Source organism: Grampus griseus, assembly GCF_964374135.1.
Source record: "Grampus griseus genome assembly, chromosome: X".
Classification (NCBI taxonomy): Eukaryota; Metazoa; Chordata; class Mammalia; order Artiodactyla; family Delphinidae; genus Grampus; species Grampus griseus.
In genome coordinates this window covers 96,039-115,124 of record NC_138999.1, presented here as the reverse complement: position 1 = coordinate 115,124, position 19,086 = coordinate 96,039, and the positions used below count along the sequence as shown (strand labels likewise).

The 19,086-nt window shown below is 62.9% G+C and overlaps 1 protein-coding gene across 1 annotated transcript in view; it reads left to right on the top strand.

Moving 5' to 3' along the window:
* PPP2R3B (protein phosphatase 2 regulatory subunit B''beta) overlaps nt 1-10,433 on the top strand; it is a 52,544-nt gene extending 42,111 nt beyond the window's left edge. The window contains exons 8-13 of the mRNA XM_082681991.1: nt 4,079-4,127; nt 4,645-4,734; nt 5,288-5,463; nt 6,095-6,213; nt 6,301-6,407; nt 9,675-10,433. Of these exons, the coding sequence (XP_082538117.1) occupies nt 4,079-4,127; nt 4,645-4,734; nt 5,288-5,463; nt 6,095-6,213; nt 6,301-6,407; nt 9,675-9,825 (692 nt within the window). The 3' untranslated portion in view covers nt 9,826-10,433. The remainder of the gene's footprint in view (nt 1-4,078; nt 4,128-4,644; nt 4,735-5,287; nt 5,464-6,094; nt 6,214-6,300; nt 6,408-9,674) is intronic.
* Nucleotides 10,434-19,086: the final 8,653 nt, after the last annotated feature.

Sequence of the window (19,086 nt, the reverse complement as noted above, 5' to 3'; positions counted from 1 at the left end):
GCCTCTGGTCTCCTCCTACAGGACACACGGGAGACAGGGACATAGCACAGGACCCTGGGGACCAGGGCGGACACGGGACACGGCACAGGACGCATGGGGACCGGGGCGGACATGGGACACAGTACAGGATGCGTGGGGAATGGGGCAGACATGGGACACGGCACAGGACGCGTGGGGAAAGGGGCAGATACAGGACACGGCACAGGACGCATGGGGACCAGGGTGGACGTGGGATACGGCACAGGACGCGTAGGGAACGGGGCAGACACGGGACACGGCACAGGACGCGTGGGGACCGGGACAGACACAGGACACAGTACAGGATGCGTGGGGAACGGGGCAGACATGGGACATGGCACAGGACACATGGGGACGGGGGCGGACACGGAACACGGCACAGGACCCTGGGGACCGGGGCGGACACGGGACATGACACAGGACCCTGGGGACTGGGGCGGACACGGGACACGGCACAGGACGCATGGGGACTGGGGTGGACACGGGACACAGTATAGGACCCTGGGGACCGGGGCGGACACGGGACATGGTTCAGGACGCGTGGGGACTGGGGCAGACACGGGACACAGCACAGGACGCATGGGGAACGGGGCGGACACGGGACACGGCACGGGACCTGCGGGGACTGGGACAGACACGGGACACAGCACAGGACGCATGGGGAACGGCGCGGACACGGGACACGGCACGGGACGTATGGGGAACGGGGCGGACACAGGACACGGCACGGGACGCATGGGGAACGGGGCGGGCACGGGACGCATGGGGAACGGGGTGGGCACGGGACACGGCACGAGACCTGTGGGGACCGGGACAGACACGGGACACAGCACAGGACGCATGGGGAACGGGGCGGGCACGGGACACGGCACGGGACGCACGGGGACCAGGGCGTACGCAGGTCACAGCACGGGACGCACGGGGACCGGGGCGTACGCAGGTCACAGCACGGGACGCATGGGGACCGGGGCGTACGCAGGTCACAGCACGGGACACAGCACGGGACGCACGGGGACCGGGGCGTACGCAGGTCACAGCACGGGACGCACGGGGACCGGGGCGGACGCAGGTCACAGCACGGGACACACGGGGACCGGGGCGTACGCAGGTCACAGCACGGGAGGCACGGGGACCGGGATGCACAGGCCCTGCCATTGGTGGAGGCGCTCTCTGGGGGCGTGGAGCCCCATCCTGAGTAGAGGTAGTGGCTGCCACACACAGGCCGCATCCGTCCATCCCCCCGCTCTCCCCGCCCCACCTCCCCTCCATTTGTCCTCAGGTATTTGGGGGCCACCCCACCCATCATTTCATGCCCGGTCTCCTGATGAGCCCCAGTGTGGGCCAGTCTGGGTGCCGCCCTGAGCTCCCAGCACCTGTTCCCGTAGCTGAGCAAACACCTGTTCTGCAGGTGGGGCAGCGTTCCCCTCCCTCCCTCCTCCCGCGGCTTCCTGCTCTGTGTCGGGGCCTCGAGCGCCCGTCCGTGGGGTGGACGGTGCTCTGTCTGCGTGGGCGGCTCGGGGCACCGTCCCAAGGCCAAATTCCAGCTCGGGGCCTCTTGGGCCGTGGTGGGTCGGACAGCGGTGGCCCCCCAGTAGTCGTCCTGAGGGGAGGGAGCGGCGGAGCAGAGACGCAGTTCCCTGAGAGATTTCACTTCTGGCTTCTGGGTTTGTCTGAGCTTCCCTGCGTTCTCATCGCAGAGGGGCCTGAAAAGGGGAACTCTGGCCTCCGCACAGCTCAGGAGCAGCGGGGGATCCAGTGTAAATGCTTCTGGGATAAGAGAAAATTATCATCTCCCACCTCCCGTGACAAGAAATCACATGTTCAGGGTGCAGAGTGGACCAGAATTTAAGTGCGCCACGGGTTCTTAGTTTTAGAAACAGTTTTCTTAAGACTGCACGTTTTCACATAACGGATTTTTCATGTACCCACACGCACGACCGAATTTCTCAATCCTCCGGGCATATGTTTTGTCTTTGGTCGACGGGACCCGGACGGTCCCCTGACGTGAGCTCCCCAGCGCACCGTCTGCTTGCTGTATCTCTCTGACTGGCCTCGCGAGGGTGCCGTGAACGCTGGCGTGTGGACGCCTGAGCGGACGTGGGTCTCTCTCAACTCCGTCCCTAAATTCGACGCCTGGTCTCAACTCCAACTGCCTCTGTGATCTCGGGAATAGCTCCAGGCGCAGACCCGTGGTGGCTGGCACGTGGCTCCCCAGATCGGGGGTCACCTGTCCCCGCCCGTCCCCACGACTCTCTCCTGGTGCCCACATCCCTGTGTCCACCCCGTCGAGGTCTCACGTCAGGGCATCTCGTGGGGCTGGTGTTAGGGCTTTGTCACCAGGAAAGGCTGGTGGCGTTGTGGCCTCGAGACACGACTGACTGTGGGGACCGTGGTCTTGCGGCCAGCACAGGACACTGGGTGGCTTCGGGCACAGCCCCCCCGCTGTGGACGTGAGCGCCGTGATGCGTCCCTCCCCGTCCCTCTGCCGCTTCCTAACCTACCAGGTCCTGCACGAGAAGCGGCAGGGGTCCTCCTTACGTCATGGGAAGGAACGGGCAGAGGGGCAGAGCTGACCTTTCCCGTGTCCCACGGACGAGCAGGTTCTGTTCTCAGATTGCCGGTCGTGGCAGTGAGTCTGAGTCAGCTGTCCAGTTCCCTGGGGCTCCCGTCGTGGCAGGCGGGGGGTGGCGCGGACCCTCAAAGAACAGGAAATTATCCTCCCAGTTCTGAGGCCAGAGGTCCAGAATCAACACATTTATGAAGGACTGTCATCCAGGAGGGGCTTCCTGAGGCGGCTGTATCGGATGACTGCAAATCAGGGGCTTAAAATCCGTCCTCCCCCAGCCCTGGGGACCAGACGTCTGAGGTCAAGGTGTCCCAGGGCCGCGCTCCCTCCAGAGGCTCCAGGGGAGGGTCCTTCCCGCCTCTTCCAGCTTCTGGGGGCTCCAGGCGTCCCTGGGTTTGTGGCCGCATCCCTCCCGTCTCTTCCTCCATCTTCCCGGGGCTTCTCCTCTGTGTCTGTGTCTCTCCTCTTCTGTCTCTTAGAAGGACCTTGCCATTGGATTTAGGGCCACCCTCATCCAGGAGGACCTCATCTCAGACCCTTCACTGCATCACATCTGCAGAGACCCTGTTTCCATATAAGGTCCCGTTCACAGCCCAGGAGTGAGGACGTGGACATGTCTTTCTGAGAAACACTGTTCAGCCTCTGACACCATCCAGTCATTTCCCATTAGAGGTGACTTTCATTGAGGCAGGATGACTTGGGGGAAAAGACACTTTGTCTTTATTTCTCCATTTTTGTGGTTATAGGTCTCGGGTATGGGCTGAAAAGTGTCCCCAAAATTAACACGATGAAGCCCTGACCCCCCGGTACCTCAGGATGTGACTGGATTTGGACATGGGGTCTTTAAAGAGGGGACGAAGGTACAATGAGGTCACTAGGGTGGGTCCTGATCCCATAGCACTGGTGTCCTTATAAGAAGAGGAGGTCAAGACACACGCAGAGGGACGACCCTGTGAGGACCCAGGGAGGAGACGGCCGTCTACACGCCCAGGGGAGAGGCCTCGGGAGGGACCAGCCCTGCTGACCCTTGGATCTCAGACTCCAGCGTCCGGGACTGGGGGAGAAATAACGTGTGCTGTTGAAGCCGCCCGTCATTATGGCAGCCCCAGCCCACTAATTTGGTGTCTTTCACTCTTTTATCCTCTTAGTTGCCTGGGGGTTGGATGCATTTGTGTGCTGATCACAGCAGACTGAGTGTTTGGAGGCAGAGCCTCTGCAAGGGCGGACGTGTGTGTCCTGCCTTTACCGCCCGCTCTGTCTTGGGGCCCCTGGGCCAGCTCTTCACTCTCGCTTTGCTCTGGGCTCAGGTCCTGGACTGGAACGTGCCGGGCAGCGCCCGAGGGAGGCCGGGAGCAGGAGATTGGGTCCTGAGGGTTCCGCCTGACTGGGCTTGGGTCTCGGCATTCAGACCTGAGCCCGCCCAGCCGCCTGCGAGGCTGCGACGTGGGGCCGGGAGCGGCGTGCGGGGCTCACGGCCTGCTTCCTCTTTCGCAGCCATATCTACCAAGATGATCGAGAGGATCTTCTCGGGAGCCGTGACGCGGTGAGGCCCGCCGCTCAGCTAGCTGGTCCTGTCAGCGTGTGGGCTGACGTTCCGCACGCGCGTCCGCACCTGACTCGTTCGCTCCTGATGTGAGGTGGCCGTGCTCTGGGAGTGCGTGCCATCGTCACGTGAGGTCGTGGGTTAGGGACACGCGTACACACCTTTGTCACACGAGGTCACGAGTCAGGGACACGTGCCACCCACATGAGGTCACATGTAAGGGGCACGCCATTGTCACACGGGGTCGTAGCTTGGGACACATACACGCCTTTGCCACGAGGTCGTGAGTCGGGGGACACAGGCCCCTGCACCTGAGGCTGTGACCGTGGCGGCTGCTTCTGCCAGAGCTGGGCCCCAGGGACCCTCCTCCGGGTCACATGGTCTGTCTCAGGCCTTGTCCCGAGTAGGAACCAAGGGTACAGGACTGGGCCAGACGCAGGGTTCCCCACGCCCCGGGGGAGGTGGGCGGGGACCCGTCCTCAGGCTGCTTTGTCTCTCGATTCGGCCCTGAATCCAGAGGGAAAAAAGTGCAGAAAGAAGGAAAAATAAGCTACGCTGACTTTGTCTGGTTCTTGATCTCCGAGGAAGACAAGAAAACCCCGACCAGGTGAGTGTCTGGCAGCTGTCCTCTGCTCCACTTGCTAGAACACTTAGAAGCAGGGACTACTGGTCACCCCTGAGCGAGGGCGCCCCCGCTCCGTGATCCACCTGAGCAAGGTCAGACACAGGCGGGGCTCGCACTGGGGGAGGGGTCCCCAGGGGGTGGCGTCTGTCCCAGGTGGGGCTCACACTGGGGGAGGGGTCCCCGGGTTGTGGCGCCTGTCCCAGGCGGGGCTCGCACTGGGGGAGGGGTCCCCGGGTGGTGGCGTCTGTCCCAGGCGGGGCTCACACTGGGGGAGGGGTCCCCGGGTGGTGGCGTCTGTCCCAGGCGGGGCTCACACTGGGGGAGGGGTCCCCAGGGGGTGGCGTCTGTCCCAGGCGGGGCTCACACTGGGGGAGGGGTCCCCAGGGGGTGGCGCCTGTCTCAGGCGGGGCTCACACCAGGGGAGGGGTCCCCGGGTGGTGAGGTCCGTCCCAGGCGGGGCTCACACTGGGGGAGGGGTCCCCGGGTGGTGGGGTCCGTCCTGGGCGGCCATGCTGACCGTGGCCCGGTGTCACAGCATTGAGTACTGGTTCCGCTGCATGGACCTGGATGGGGACGGGGTGCTGTCCATGTTCGAGCTGGAGTACTTCTATGAGGAGCAGTGCCGCCGGCTGGACAGCATGGCCATTGAGGCCCTGCCCTTTGAGGACTGCCTGTGCCAGATGCTGGACCTGGTGAAGCCCCAAAGCGAAGGTGATGCCGGGGGGCGGGTCCCCCAGTGGCACAGGGACACCCCGGGGGAGTGGGTCCTCGGGGGCTGGGAAGGTGGTCCCCAGCCCCGTGGTCCTGTGCCTGAGCTCCTTCAGGGCCCACGTGGGGAGACCAAGCCCGGGACCCCTGGTGTGGGCACTTCAGAGGGCCTGTGCTGGGGCCCCCGGGCTGTGTTTGGTGGGCGTGGGAGCCGGGAGCCCACCAGGTGCGTCTGTCCGGGGGCGCTCAGGACACCTTCCAGGGTCAAAGGGAGGGTCTGCCCGAACCCACCCGCCTTAGTCGGTGTCGTGCGTCCGTGTCCTGGACCCTGGTCTCAGGTGTCGTCACCGAGGGCCATGGTGGCCTGGGCCTTCCTGCCCTGGCTGCGGGTTCCTGCCCCATGTCCGCGGGTCCAGGGCAGCTTGGGTCCCGCCCTCAGGTGACTGGCGGGCGGCCCTCGCTGTGTTGGGCCCTGTCTCCCGACCCCTTCCACCCCACGGGCTTCTCCCGTGGCCTGGTTCGCGGCAGGGGGTGCCGCGTCCCGAGGCGTGTCGTTACGCACGCACGCACGGAGGTGACGTGGCTCCCGGGCGTGCGTGGGAGCCGCGTGCTCACGTGCCGCCCTCGCCCGCAGGGAGGATCACGCTTCACGACCTGAAGAGGTGCAAGCTGGCCCGTGTCTTCTTCGACACCTTCTTCAACATCGAGAAGTACCTGGACCACGAGCAGAGAGAGCAGATCTCCCTGTTCAGGGTGAGCAGGGGGGCGTGGAGGGGGCGCAGGGGGGCACCTCTGGGTCCCCCCCCGCCCTGTGTGACACGACGCGCATGCTTCCCGCAGGAGAGCGAGAGCGAGGGTCCCGAGCTGTCTGACTGGGAGAGGTACGCCGCTGAGGAGTACGACATCCTGGTGGCTGAGGAGGCCATGGGGGAGCCCTGGGAGGACGGGTAAGGGTGCGGCGGGCATGGGGCCCGGGACGCGGGGACGGCCCGCTGGGGGGCGCGGGGACACTCGCCCCATGTCACGGCCTGAGGCCGCAGGCAAGAGACACCTGCCCCGCTCCACGTGCCGCTGTCCCCCCGGAGGGCAGGGACCCACGGAGGCTGGGCCCTCAGCGCCCCGCCCCACTCCCCACCGCCCGGCCTCACGCCGCCCTGACCCCGGAAGGGCTTGCTGCTGAGGTAGTTTCTTCCCCGGCTCCCACGGGCTCTCCCAGGGTTCCGTCTCCTGAGCTCCCTCTGCCCTCTGCGGGTGGGACCGACAGGCGGCTGGAGGGGTGCAGACCCCACCCCTGCGGAGGGGCGGCCGGGGGAGCCGGCACGGCAGCCCCTCGTGGAGTCTCCCATCGGGGAGCATGGCTATAGCTCAGTGGGCACGTCTGCCGACGATGTCCCTCCTCCCCCGTGGCTGACGGGTGTGGACAGCTGAGGGGAGCGGGGCTGGGGACTGGGCGTCTCCCCCAGGGCCTTGGTCCTCAGGCTTGAAAGCAGCCTTGCAGTAGAGGAGTGTTGGGGTCCAGTGTTCATGCCTGCGTCCCTGGCGGGCTCGGACCCCCGCCCACAGCCTCCCGACCTGCCTCTTCCCCTGACGGGGCTACTCGGCACCGGGGCTGGGGTTGGCACGGCTGCTCGTGTGGTGCATGGGGTGGCGGTGGAGCCCAGGGCCTGAGGGTCACCCTCTGCCTCTGAGGGGGGGGGGCTTCAGTTTGCTGATAGCAGCTCTGCCTGCCCAGGGAACCATCCTGAGGGGGTTCCGAGTGGGCAGGAGGGTGAGCACGCCCGTCACCCCAGATCCCGCCCACCCTTAGGCCTTGTCTTTGGTCCAGGTGGTCCTTCTCCAGAAGGTCACAGAGGTGGAACCCCACAGCCCCTGCATGCCTGCCTTTGCTCTCAGCACGAGGCCTCCGAGAGCTCTGCGGGTCCCTGGGCGCCTCAGGAGCTGGGCCCCTTCACACCTGGCCGCGTCCTCAGCAGCGACGGACGTTGGCTTGCTGGTGTCCGTTGCTTCGGGCCTGGGCACGTGTGGCCGGCCCTGGTGTCGAGCTGTGCGAGCTGGATTTGTGGGGCTGTAAGCGCTCGTCTCCTGGCTTAGAACCTGGGCGGGGGGTTCCGGGTCACCTGGTAGACAGACGCACCTTTACCTCCACGAGCCGCCCACCCATCTTCCCACGTGGCTGCGCCACTTTGCGTCCCCGCCAGCGTTGGGCGTGCGTTCCCACGGCTGCACAGCCTCGCCGGCTCTGCCGTGGTTACGGTTGGCTTGTTTTTTAAATTGTAGCCACTCGGACGTGTGCAGCAGGATTGCACCCTGGCTTTAGCTGTTCGTGTCCTTGTTGCCCTTTTCTGGTGAATGGCTGTGTCTTCTGTCTGTTTCCCATCGTGGGTGACTTGTTTCCTTCTGATCGAGTCTCAGGGGTCCTTTACCTCTGGATACAAGTCCTTCCGGAGGGAGGGGACTTGTATTTCCCAGCGGTTTGTGGTGTATCTCTTCCTTCTCCTAACCTTGTGTATCACGGAGGAGACGCTGTGAACTTTGATGAACTGCCATTTGTCACTTTGTCTTTACGGGCTGGGCTTTGGTGTCGCGTGTAAGAAAGGATTGCCTAATCCAAAGCCACAGAGACCCTTCTGGAAGTTTCAGCGTTTTCCACTTTACGCTGGGTCTGTGGTCTGCTCTGAGTGACCTCCCCTGCGGGGCATGGGGTCTGGTCCGGGTTATTTCTTTATGCACGTGGATGTCCAGTTTAACGCAAGACCCCCAGGTCAGCATCTCTGTGGAGAATCAGTTGACCGTGTCTGTGGGGTCTGTCTGTGAGCTCCTTCGGTTCTGCTGACGCTCATCTGTCCAGCCAGCAGTGCAACGCCGTCTCGCCTGCCGTGGCCTCGGGGTGGGGGCAGTGGACTCACGTAGCGAGGCCTCCGACTCTGGTCTTGCCCAGAATCGTCTGGGTCACTCCAGTTGCTCTGGCTTCTGTGTGAATCATATAGAGTCGGCCTGACTGTCCGGGAAGAGCCTGGGGAACGTTTACTGGGCTGAGCCGGGTCTCTACATGGTGAGACTTGGCACCGTGACCGGGTGACCACCTGTGAGCTGGTCTCGGGACCGTCTGTCCCGTGACTGGTGTGGCTGGCCTCTTGCCGCCCCACCCCCGGCTGTGCTTCCTGCAGCTCCGAGGTAACCCGGCCTCTGCGTGGTGAGACCCTGCACCCTTCAGCGTGGTGCTGGCTGCTCTGGTTCCTTTGTTTTGATGTGGACGCTTAGGAACAAGCTTGTCTCTACACAATATTAAGCTGAGACTCTGAGGAAGGAACGAGCGCTCTGGGTACAGCGACACCTTAGTGACATCGAGTTTCCTGATCCACAGAGCACTCTTTCCGTTTATTTAGGTCTCTGATTTCTCCTGCCAGTGTCTTGTGATTTCCAGTGTATGGATCTTACGCGTAGTTTGTGAGATTTGTACTTGAGTGCGTCATCGTTTTCGGCGTTGGAAAGGTCCTGCTAAAGTCTCCATCCCCGCAGTTCGCTGGTGATGTAGAGAAATACGGCTTATTCCCCTCGTTGCGGTTCCCCCACCACCCAGCACGATGCTGAAGGAAAGTGGTGAAGGGAGACGGCCTGGCCTTGATCCACGTCAGGTGTGGAGTCCCCCGCTGCCCGGGAAGCGTGACGCTGCTGTGGGATGTTTCCGCCCACGTGCTTCCCCAGCCTGCGGACACCCCGCTTCACCGCCGTCCGCAGAGACTCTGAATCCTGCCCTTTGTCAGGTGCCTTGGCCAGATGGCTCCTCGCCTGTCGTCTGCCGATACAGATACGGCGAGGTTCTTGTAGTTGAGCCGGCCTTGCCTTCCCGTGACAAACCTGGTCACGGTTCGTGGGCCTTCTCGTTTGTCCTTGGACTGTGCTGCAGAGATTACTTGCACTTTCTTGTGACACTGTGCCCTGCTTTGGCACCGGGGTCACGCTGGCCTCCTGGCAACCATCCTGGAATCAGGGTCACGGCCTCCTGCAACAGTGAGGGTGCCTCCACCCACCCTCTGGAGGAGTTTGGGTGGAGGACGTGCCTGTTTTCCCCGCGGGCAGGACTCAGCAAGGAGGTCGTCGGCGTGGCAGTCCTGCGCTCACGCGTCGGGGGGCTGCCAGCAGCACCCCTGTCCGTAGGGGAGCACAGGTGGGGTGCGCGCCCGCCCGCATCCTCACCAAGCCCCTCCCTGCAGGTATGAGGCGGAGCTCAGCCCCGTGGACCAGAAGCTGAGCGCGCTGCGGTCTCCGCTGGCCCAGAGGCCCTTCTTCGAGGTGCCAACCGGCCTGGGCGCCGTCGAGCTATATGAGTACGAGCACGGGGGTGACGACCTGCCGCCCTCGTGACCTGTGGCCTCCGTGGGGCATGAACGCGGCCTCTGCCTCAGGAGCAGAACTGTGTGCTTGTTGAGCCCTTTTACAGAAAGTGAAGTGCGTTTGTATGGAGAGACCTTATTTATTCAGCACAGAAGCTGGCCAGAGGTGGTCACGGTCACTGAGGTGGGTCCCCACCCGCCCTGGAGGAGCTGACGCGCGTGCGAGAGCCCCAGACCCAGCCTGGCGGTGAGGACGCACGCGCCCCAGCGTCCCCAGCGGTCAGGGTGACCTTGGCCCCACTGTCCAGCTTCCAAGTGTAGGTGTTTGCAGGCTCGCGTCGTCTGGCTGAGCGGCAACCAGGCGCCGCCCCAGAAGATCTGCCTGCGGTCGTGGATGTGCGCTGACTTCGGGGAGGGGTGTGGTCGTCAGGAACATTCCAGGAGCCCGTGGGCGCCCCCGCAGGGGCCACTGTCCCGGCCGCAGCTGCTCCCCCAGAGGGAGCGCCCACATCAGCATATCTTTTATTGTTTTTGTGTACAGCATGTGTAAAGTTGAGTTTTATTTGCCGTGCAGAGCAGTTTAAAAACGTTTCATGAGATCACGTTTGTATTTTCAAATAAAGAATTTAAAGATTTTCAGCCCCAGGCTCACCTTGGGGCAAAAACGGACACAGCGGCTGGGGATTCCGAACTCGGGTCACAGAGGGACGTGGGGACAGACGGTGGTGTCACTGTGGGGAGACCGCAGGGTGTGGAGGCCCTCAGGGCAAGGAGCCGGGGGCGCAGGTCCCAGGCCCTGGGCCGCGGGGCTCTCACAGCCTGACCCTCTGGCCACGGTGGTGGGGCTGACACTACCCGATGGCCACTCTCGCCCACGGTCACTTCTGAACTGTGCGTGAGGGGGTGCGAGCCTTCCCTGCAGACACCACGGGGAGGCCCCGACACCCACCCTCCACGCCGCTCGGGCCACCCCCGGGTCCGCCCGGCTGAGTCGGCACCAACCTGAGACTTACAGGGAGGGCGCGGCCTGCGTGTCCAGGGGGAGGTGGCCAACGAGCCCCCTGCCCAGGCCAGGAACAGGTCGTCTAAGGTCTGGGCGCTGAGCAGACCTCAGGGAATGAGTCTGTCCACTCTGCAGCTGGGCCCGCGGCGCTGGACAGAAGACGCGCCCACGGCAGGGCCGGCGGTGAGAGGAGCCGGCCCCCGCATAGCCAGACCACGTGGGGCCACGTGACCGAGACCACATGGCCGCCCACAGGGTGGTTCCCAGTCAGTTCAAGGACAGTTTGGCAAGTCCCCAGAAAGCGGACGGGGGACCCTCACCTGCCATGGCTGTTGGGGCCGTGAAGACGGCCGGGGGCAAGGCCAGCCGCACTCCCGCCCGGAGCCCCCTCCCGGGCTGGTGCACTGACCACGCGGGGTCTGCACAAGGTGCCCCGGAGAGGGGCACCTCTGCTCCTAAAGGGCCGTCCCAGGCCCATACTCACCGGGGCTCTGGCAGCACTGCCCCAGTCCGGAGTCAGGAGGGACGCCAGACCCCAGGGCACCCCCGACCCTGTGGTCTGAGCCGCGTGAACCTGGGTGCACGCCTGAGGCTCCCGAGCGAGCCCCAGTCCACACCTGGAGTATCAGAGCACCTGGGGTGGCTCAGCGGGGCCTGGGCCACCTGACAACCAGCCAGCCACTGGTGATGGTGCATGCAGTGGCCCCGGGTCACTGGGACCAGCGCCTGGATCCCTGGTGCTGACTGCACAGGGGCCCCTCCCATCCCCACGCTGGGCTCAGGTCTCAGCTGGGAGACCCCAGCGGCTGCAGAGTCCCACCTGCTCCCTCGCTGCCCCCCAAGTACCCACAACGCAGGGGACGCCTCACCTGCTGGACTGGGGACCCTGCAGACGGTTCTGGGTTCCCCGCCGACCACGGAGGTGCCGGCCAGGGGGTCCAGGTGGAGCTCGTCCCTGCGGGCAGCTCTGCAGTGGCAGGAGTGGTCAGCCACGGTGGCACAGCAGGGCTGCTGCTCCCCCCAACCGAGGACGCTCCCTGTTCTGAGGACGCCCGCCTCTCACGCCCCGCCCCCCTCGCCTCCCCACAGACCCCTTGGGGGCGGCAACGGGTTGTCGACAGGCTGCGTCCCCTCTCCAAAGGCTTGCACACCCGCGGGGATGGAGTCCCACAGGTGGGCGAGCCTGCAGCAACAGGGTACCTGGATGGGGACAGGTGAGGGGACCCCCCAGGAACCCACCTGTGCCCCCTCCCCACGCTCACAGCGGCGAGGACGCCGTGCGGGGACACGGAGGCTCGGGGACGGGGGAGCGCCCTGCCCCCCAGGAATCCCCTCCGCCCTCCTCACTACGGCGCCGGCTGGGCACTCACGCTCTGCCAGGATCTTGCAGAACTGGCCGAGCAGGAGTAGGACGCCGAGGTTGGGGACGCGCTGGTGGCTGTGGTCCTCCTCCGTCCTTCCCCTGGGGCTCCGGGGCCTCGGGCCTCCGGGAAGGCGAAGGCCTACCCATCCCTGGGGGCGGGGCTCAGGGAGAGGGTGGGGCTTATACAGGGATGGACCCAGAGGAGGGGCGGGGCCAGTGTGGGTGGGGCCAGGTGTGGGCGGGGTTCGGGACTTAGAACTCAGAGAAGTGGGCGGGGCTCAGGTGGAGGGGTGAGGCTTAGAGCCAGGGTGGGTCCAGAGGAGGGGCGGGGCTTCTAGGGCGGGGCCAGAGGTGGGCGGGGCTCAGGACTTGGCAGAGCTCTGATGGGAGGAAACTGGCGCTCAGAGAAGTGGGCGGGGCTCAGGCAGAGGGGCGGGACCTAAGCAAACCTGTGCACCCGGTGGGTGGTGTGAGCACCAGGCTGTGAGCCAGCAACCCCGTGGAGTAGCAGGGGATGCAAATGAACTCAGTGGGGTCGCTGCCCAGACTGTATGTGTCCACGGACGTGCGGGGGTGTCGGGGCCCTCCCATGTGCAGACGTGGGCGGTGTGGGGGCACCCAATATGCCAGGGTCCGGGTGAACCTGCAGGGGTGGGAGGAGGCAGTGTCCCGGGTCTGGGGATCCGTATCTGCATGTTTTACCAAGAGAAGCCATCGCGGCCTTGACGCCTCCTTTCCTTCCAGGGGAAGGGAGTGGGTCTGCTCACCCCGAACAGAGGCTGGAAAACCTCTGTGCACCCTGGCCACACCCACAGGCCTGTGACCCAGGTCTGAGCCGGGTCACAGGGGTTCGGACCCCAGACCTGCCTGGGGCCTCCCCTGGCCCCCATACTTCAGGGGAGTGGGCCGTTGTCTGGATCAGGTTGTCAACCAAGACAGCAGGGCAGAGCCCACTCCCCAGGTGACCCAGGTTCAAGACAATCCAGAGAAGAATCCGGAGGAGCCTCCCCACCTCTGCCTCCCCCAGAGGCGAAGTAATGACAGGGTCCCGGGACAGGCGTGTGGTCAAGGGAAGGGTGACCCACAGGCTGATGCTGTGCAGGTGAACGGGGACCCCTGAGGCTGGGGACACGGGGCCGGGGTGGGGGCACAGAACCACAGCAACACACACACACGGAGGCCACTGATCCACGACTGAGATGCTGGGGGCAGGATCTGCCCACATCCAGCTACACCCGCACCGGCCACGTCACCTCCGATCCACGACGCCCTCACAGCCTTTCAACACGACGACCCGGATGGAAACCCACTGACCAGGGGAGACGCTCACGACTTATTACCAAGAGAGGAGAGCCCGCATGGGGCCCGATGTGGCCACCAACGCCGGACGCTCGGTTCTTGGAATTTGGGGATCGTCTGGACGTTTCGGGCTACTCCACAACGAGAAAGGAACCAGGCTGTTCCCGCCCAGGAGCAAAATGCAGGAAACCTAACGTGAAACCTGAGTGTGAAGATCTCAGAATCTGCAGAAATGGGGAGGCGGGTCGCCACATCGCTGCAGGACGGGGAGGGTAAAGGGCGTCCGACGGCTGTCCAGGGAAAGCTGGGCACCTGGCCCGGGCACAGCCCTGGATCCTGAAGGACCCGTGCTGGCCGGGAACGCCTGCCCAGTGCTCACGGTCAAGAGAGGGGCTCCGTCCCGGCCCTTCCCGAGAAACCGCCGCAGCGTGCGAGGGACAGGGGTCAACCCCCGAGAGGGGAGAATCTGCAGCAGCAGCAAGAAAGCCTGGGGCCCGCGGGCTGAGACACGGTGCCGAACCCAGACGAGTGGACAAGGTGAGAACAGCACCATCTCCTCCAAGACGCTTTCGGGACCGAGACCAGGTTGGCCCCCGATTCAAGGCGGGCTCATCAGAGAATCTGCCGACACCTGTGAGTAATCCCCGATGTGAAGGCAGGGGTGTTGGTGTGGGAAACACACGAGGAAACACAACCCAGCGTGAGACAGCCACTCGCCACACCCCAGACTCCACGATTCTGGGGTCAACTCTTCCACGAAGACGAAGAATCAGAAAACCAACCTTGCTCGCACGTCGTCATGACAACATGACAGCTCAGATGAGACAGAGGACAGACAGATGCCCACCCCGAGGGACGGGGAGACCCCTCCCCGCATCACTGTCAGCGGCACAAGTCCCCAGACTCAACACGAAGCTCTCGCACGGGGCCCTCCCAGGTACCCTGTGTAAGGAGGGGCCAAGGTCGGGTGTGTGGGGATGCCCAAGTGGGCGGGTCTGCAGAGGGGACAGTCTGCAGCCTGACCAGAGAGCAGGCGGGTGCAAGAACTGCCCAGATGCCCCGGGGTGAGGGACCCCTGTCCCGGGAAGATGCAGAAGCACCTGTAGGCAAGTGGTGCTCTCACCTGGCCCCTGAGATGCCCTGCGGTTCCTGCAGACGGCAGGAAGGTCCCAGGCTCAGCTGGGAAAGCCGCCCCCCACCCCGGCGACAGTCCAGCCAAACACAGAACCACAGGTTACTCCCCAGCCTGGGCAACAGGGCGAGACCCCCACACACCATGTGCCACACCCGACCTGTCACATATCCCAGTGACACACCGGGGCCGTTTCCTCCCATTCCCTCCTCCTGTCCTCAGGGACAGGACACAAAGGCCAACGCCCCTAAGGTGGGGCTGACTTCATAAACCACATGGGATGGACTCAGTGTGCGTGTCCCCCCAAATCCACATGTGGAGGCCCTAACCCCCCAGTGGGACAGGATTAGAAGGTGAGGCCTTGGGAGGTGTTCGGGGTTAATGACGTCACACGCGTGTGGCCCCACGATGGGGTCAGAGTCCTCGTAAGACTCAGGACGGAGCTTGCCCTCCGCCCTGTGCCCTGTGAGGACACAGAAGGGGCCGCCTATGACCCAGCCCAGAAGAGGCCTCTCCAGAACCTGACCCGCTGGCACCCTGGTCTCAGAGTCCAGCCTCCAGGAGAAGAGACAAATTGATGTTACAGCCACCATCTGCTGTAACCACTGCCCGACAGGACAGGACACCAGGATTCCCCGTGCCCACGCGCAGCTGAGGACACACTGCAGACCAGGGCGGGTGATTTCTATGAAGGCAGCAGGTGACCCCAGTGTGTCCCCGCCGTCCTCAGGCCCCGGCGACTCACCGTGACTGCACGCCCCGGCTGGGTGGCCGTGGGGCACCGTCAGCCCTTCCGGGCTTCCTGCTGCAGCAGAAGAGCAGGGATGGGGCGTTTCACAGCCCGTGGTTATGCTCGTCCTGGTCACCGTCTCCTCAAAGGTGTCACCAAAGTGGTGGCAATGCTGGGAGTTGCAGGAAGGGACGGTTACCACGGCAACACTAAGCACACACTGGTTGCCACTGTGTTCCAAAACTGAAAGGCACAGAGTGGAGACAGCCACCCGTGGCCCAGCCACACTGCCTGGGACCCCAGACTAACTGTGACTGCGGTGCCCTCAGCATCCCCCACCCCATCGGGCCTGGCCTTGGCCCAGCGAGGAGGTGCGTCCAACACCCACCGGGGAGGCTGGACCCCGAGCCTCGTCCTCAGGGCGAGATGCACCCTCAGCAGAGGGTCCAAGCTATGGGCGCCGTGCCGGGCCCTCAACCGGGGACGCTCCTTCCATGGGGAGGGTGGGGCCCCCGGGGCAGCGAGGGGGCCACGGTGAAGCTATACGGCCACGCTGACCAGAGCTGAGCTGAGCCACGTGCAGACGCGGCCTCCAGGGGGCACGGAAAACCCAGCAAAGGAAGGTGGAGAAAAACCCGGTAAGACTGTGCAAATCAAAACTACAATGAGGTATCACCCACGCCAGTTAGAATGGCCATTATCAAAAAAATCTAGGAACAATAAATGCTGGAGAGGGTGTGGAGAGAAGGGAACCCTCTTGCACTGTTGGTGAGAATGTAAATTGGTAGAGCCACTATGGAGAACAGTATGGAGGTTCCTTAAAAAACAAAAAATAGAATTACCATATGACCCAGCAATCCCACTACTGGGCATATACCCAAAGAAAACCATAATTCAAAAAGACACATGAATCCCAATGTTCATTGCTGCGCTATTTACAATAGCCAGGTCATGGAAGCGACCTAAATGCCCATCGACAGACGAATGGATAAAGAAGATGTGGCACATGTATACAATGGAATATACTCAGCCATAAAAGGAACGAGATTGTGTTATTTGTAGTGAGCTGGATGGACCTAGAGTCTGTCACACAGAATGAAGTCAGAAAGAGAAAAATACTGTATGCTAACACATATATATGGAATCTAAAAAAAAGAAAATGGTTCTGAAGAACCTAGGGGCAGGACAGGAATAAAGATGCAGACGTAGAGAATGGACTTGAGGACATGGGGAAGGGGAAGGGTAAGCTGTGACAAAGTGAGAGAGTGGCATGGACATATATACACTACCAAATGTGAAATAGATAGCTAGTGGGAAGCAGCTGCATAGCACAGGGAGATCAGCTCGGTGCTCTGTGACCACCTAGAGGGGTGGCATAGGGACGGTGGGAGGGAGACACAAGAGGGAGGAGATATGAGGATATATGTATATGTATAGCTGATTCACTTTGTTATAAAACGGAAAGTAACCCACCATTGTAAAGCAATTATACTCCAATAAAGATGTTTAAAAAAAAAAAAGCACAGGGTCTCACAGGAAGGAGACCCAATGAGGGGTGTCAAAACCCCTCCTGATGCCGAGTCTGGCGAGAATGAACCCCCTTGACCGGGCGTCAGGACCCCGTGAGGAAAGAGGAGGTGGCCCATCCGAGTCAGGGCTGCACTGAGCGAGTTACTCCCTGAATATTATGAGACATGAGGAATTACTGTACATACTACCTGTGTCCATTGATGGGTGAACAAAACACCAAAACATGGTCCATCCACACAAAGGAATGTCGTTCAGCCTGAAAAGGAAGGGAATTCTCGCACAGGCTACAGCGTGGATGACCCTGAGGGCATGATGCTCAGCGACATGAGCCAGACACAGAAGGACAAACACTGTGTGATTCCACTCACACGAGGCCCCTGGGGCAGCAGATCCACAGAGACAGATGAGAACTTCCCCTTCCGTCGTTCTTGGGGTGTAACCTGCACTTTTTAGCAACACCCAGGGGTCCTGTGCAGAGGCTGAACGCCCAGCCCCACACGGTGCCCAGTCCCCCGTGAGACCAGAGCCCAGAAGGAAAGGTGAGACGGGCCTGCCTGTTTACAGGACCAGTGTCCTACGGTCTCATGTGAAAACACCTCGCTGGGCCACGTCCTGTGAGAGCCACTCCCCAGGGCGCCACGCGGGCAAGACCAAATGGTCAGGGCCACGGTGCTGCCTTCAGTTCAGGCCCACTCATGGTAGCCGTCTAGCTGGAAAGTGCGGAGGCTCCAGGGGAGGGTCCTTCCCGCCTCTTCCAGCTCCTGGGGGCTCCAGGCATCCCTGGGCTCGTGGCCGCCTCCCTCCCGTCTCTGTCTTCACCTTCACGTGGCTTCCCCTCTGTGTCTGTGTCTCCGCTCATCTTATAAGCACGCAGTTACACAGGGCTGGGGCCACCCTAAGGCCCCTGTCTTACCTACTTACACGACCAGGCCGTACTTCCAAATGAGGTCACGTCCTGAGGCTCTGGGGTCAGGACATGGATGTCTCTTTCCCTGGGTGGACACAGTCCCCCTTCCCTCTGAGATAACAGATAACGTTGCCCAGAAAACAAGCCAGCCCCTCCAAGGGGTCCGAGCCTGCCTGGTCTCTTGGAAGCTCACTGGGCAGGAGAGTGCGCCTCATGACCCGAGTGTGAAGGACACCAAGAAGCCCCCGTGCGAGGCTCCCCTTCGCAGCTGCAGCCCTGGACTGGCTGATGAAGTCCAGCAGGGAGACTCCGACCTCGTCATAGGACTCCACCCACGTGGCCTGGGGGCGACAGGCAGCGGTGAGCTCACCTGTGAATGTGAACGATTAGGTACCCGTGACGAGACACTGGGTCTGAGGACAGGGGACAGAACACCCCATCTAGGGTCGGGGGAGAGGACACGGTCTGCAGGCAGGGCCTTAGCCGGGGTTTCTGGTCCTCCCTGGGCCCTGAGCGGAGCATCACACCCTCCGGCCTCCATGGGGGCTTCCCCGCCCTTGTCCCTGCCACAGCCTGACAGCCGGGGTCCTTGACCTGCCACCGTGGCCATGAACCACCAGCGTCCGGGGAGGCCCGTGTGCTTGCCTGGAGGGTTGGAGACCTGTCCCCGAACCCTGTCTGCAGGGTTACAGGGCACCCATCACCCCACCCGTCAGGACCCAGGATGGAGACAGGGAACTCAGGCCAGCGACCAGGGACAGAAGTCCTGTGGGATGAGTGAGAGCACGAAACATAGGCAGGGAACCACTCTCCCTGCGCTTCCAGGGAGGGTGCAGCCTAGTGGCCTGGCAGGAGGGGTCAAGACCACCGCAGCCTCGCGGGGCCACAGAGCCTGCAATCATGGCGGAACCCGGGGTCATGGTGGGACCTGGGGGTCACAGCAGAGCCTGGAATCATGACGGAACCCTGGGGTCATGGTGGGACCCGGGGGTCATGCCTGGAGATGGCACAACCTGGGGGTACGGTCGCGACAGCAGAAACCAGGGGTCACATGTGGACACAGTGCCCGACAGGACTGTGGCCTTCCCCGCAGACTGTGGCCAATGTCCACGGGCTTCAGCGCTGAGCCCAGGTGGCTCCCTGCCACCAACAGCCTCACTGCGACAGGCCCCTGATCTTGCCTTAAGGAAGCGCCGCTGACTCAGTACACGGAAGGGACCTCACCTCAGCGGCATGCTCCCAAGTGTCTTCAGGAAAATAAAACAAGTGTACACACACACACACACACACACACACACACACACACACACACACACACACACACATAC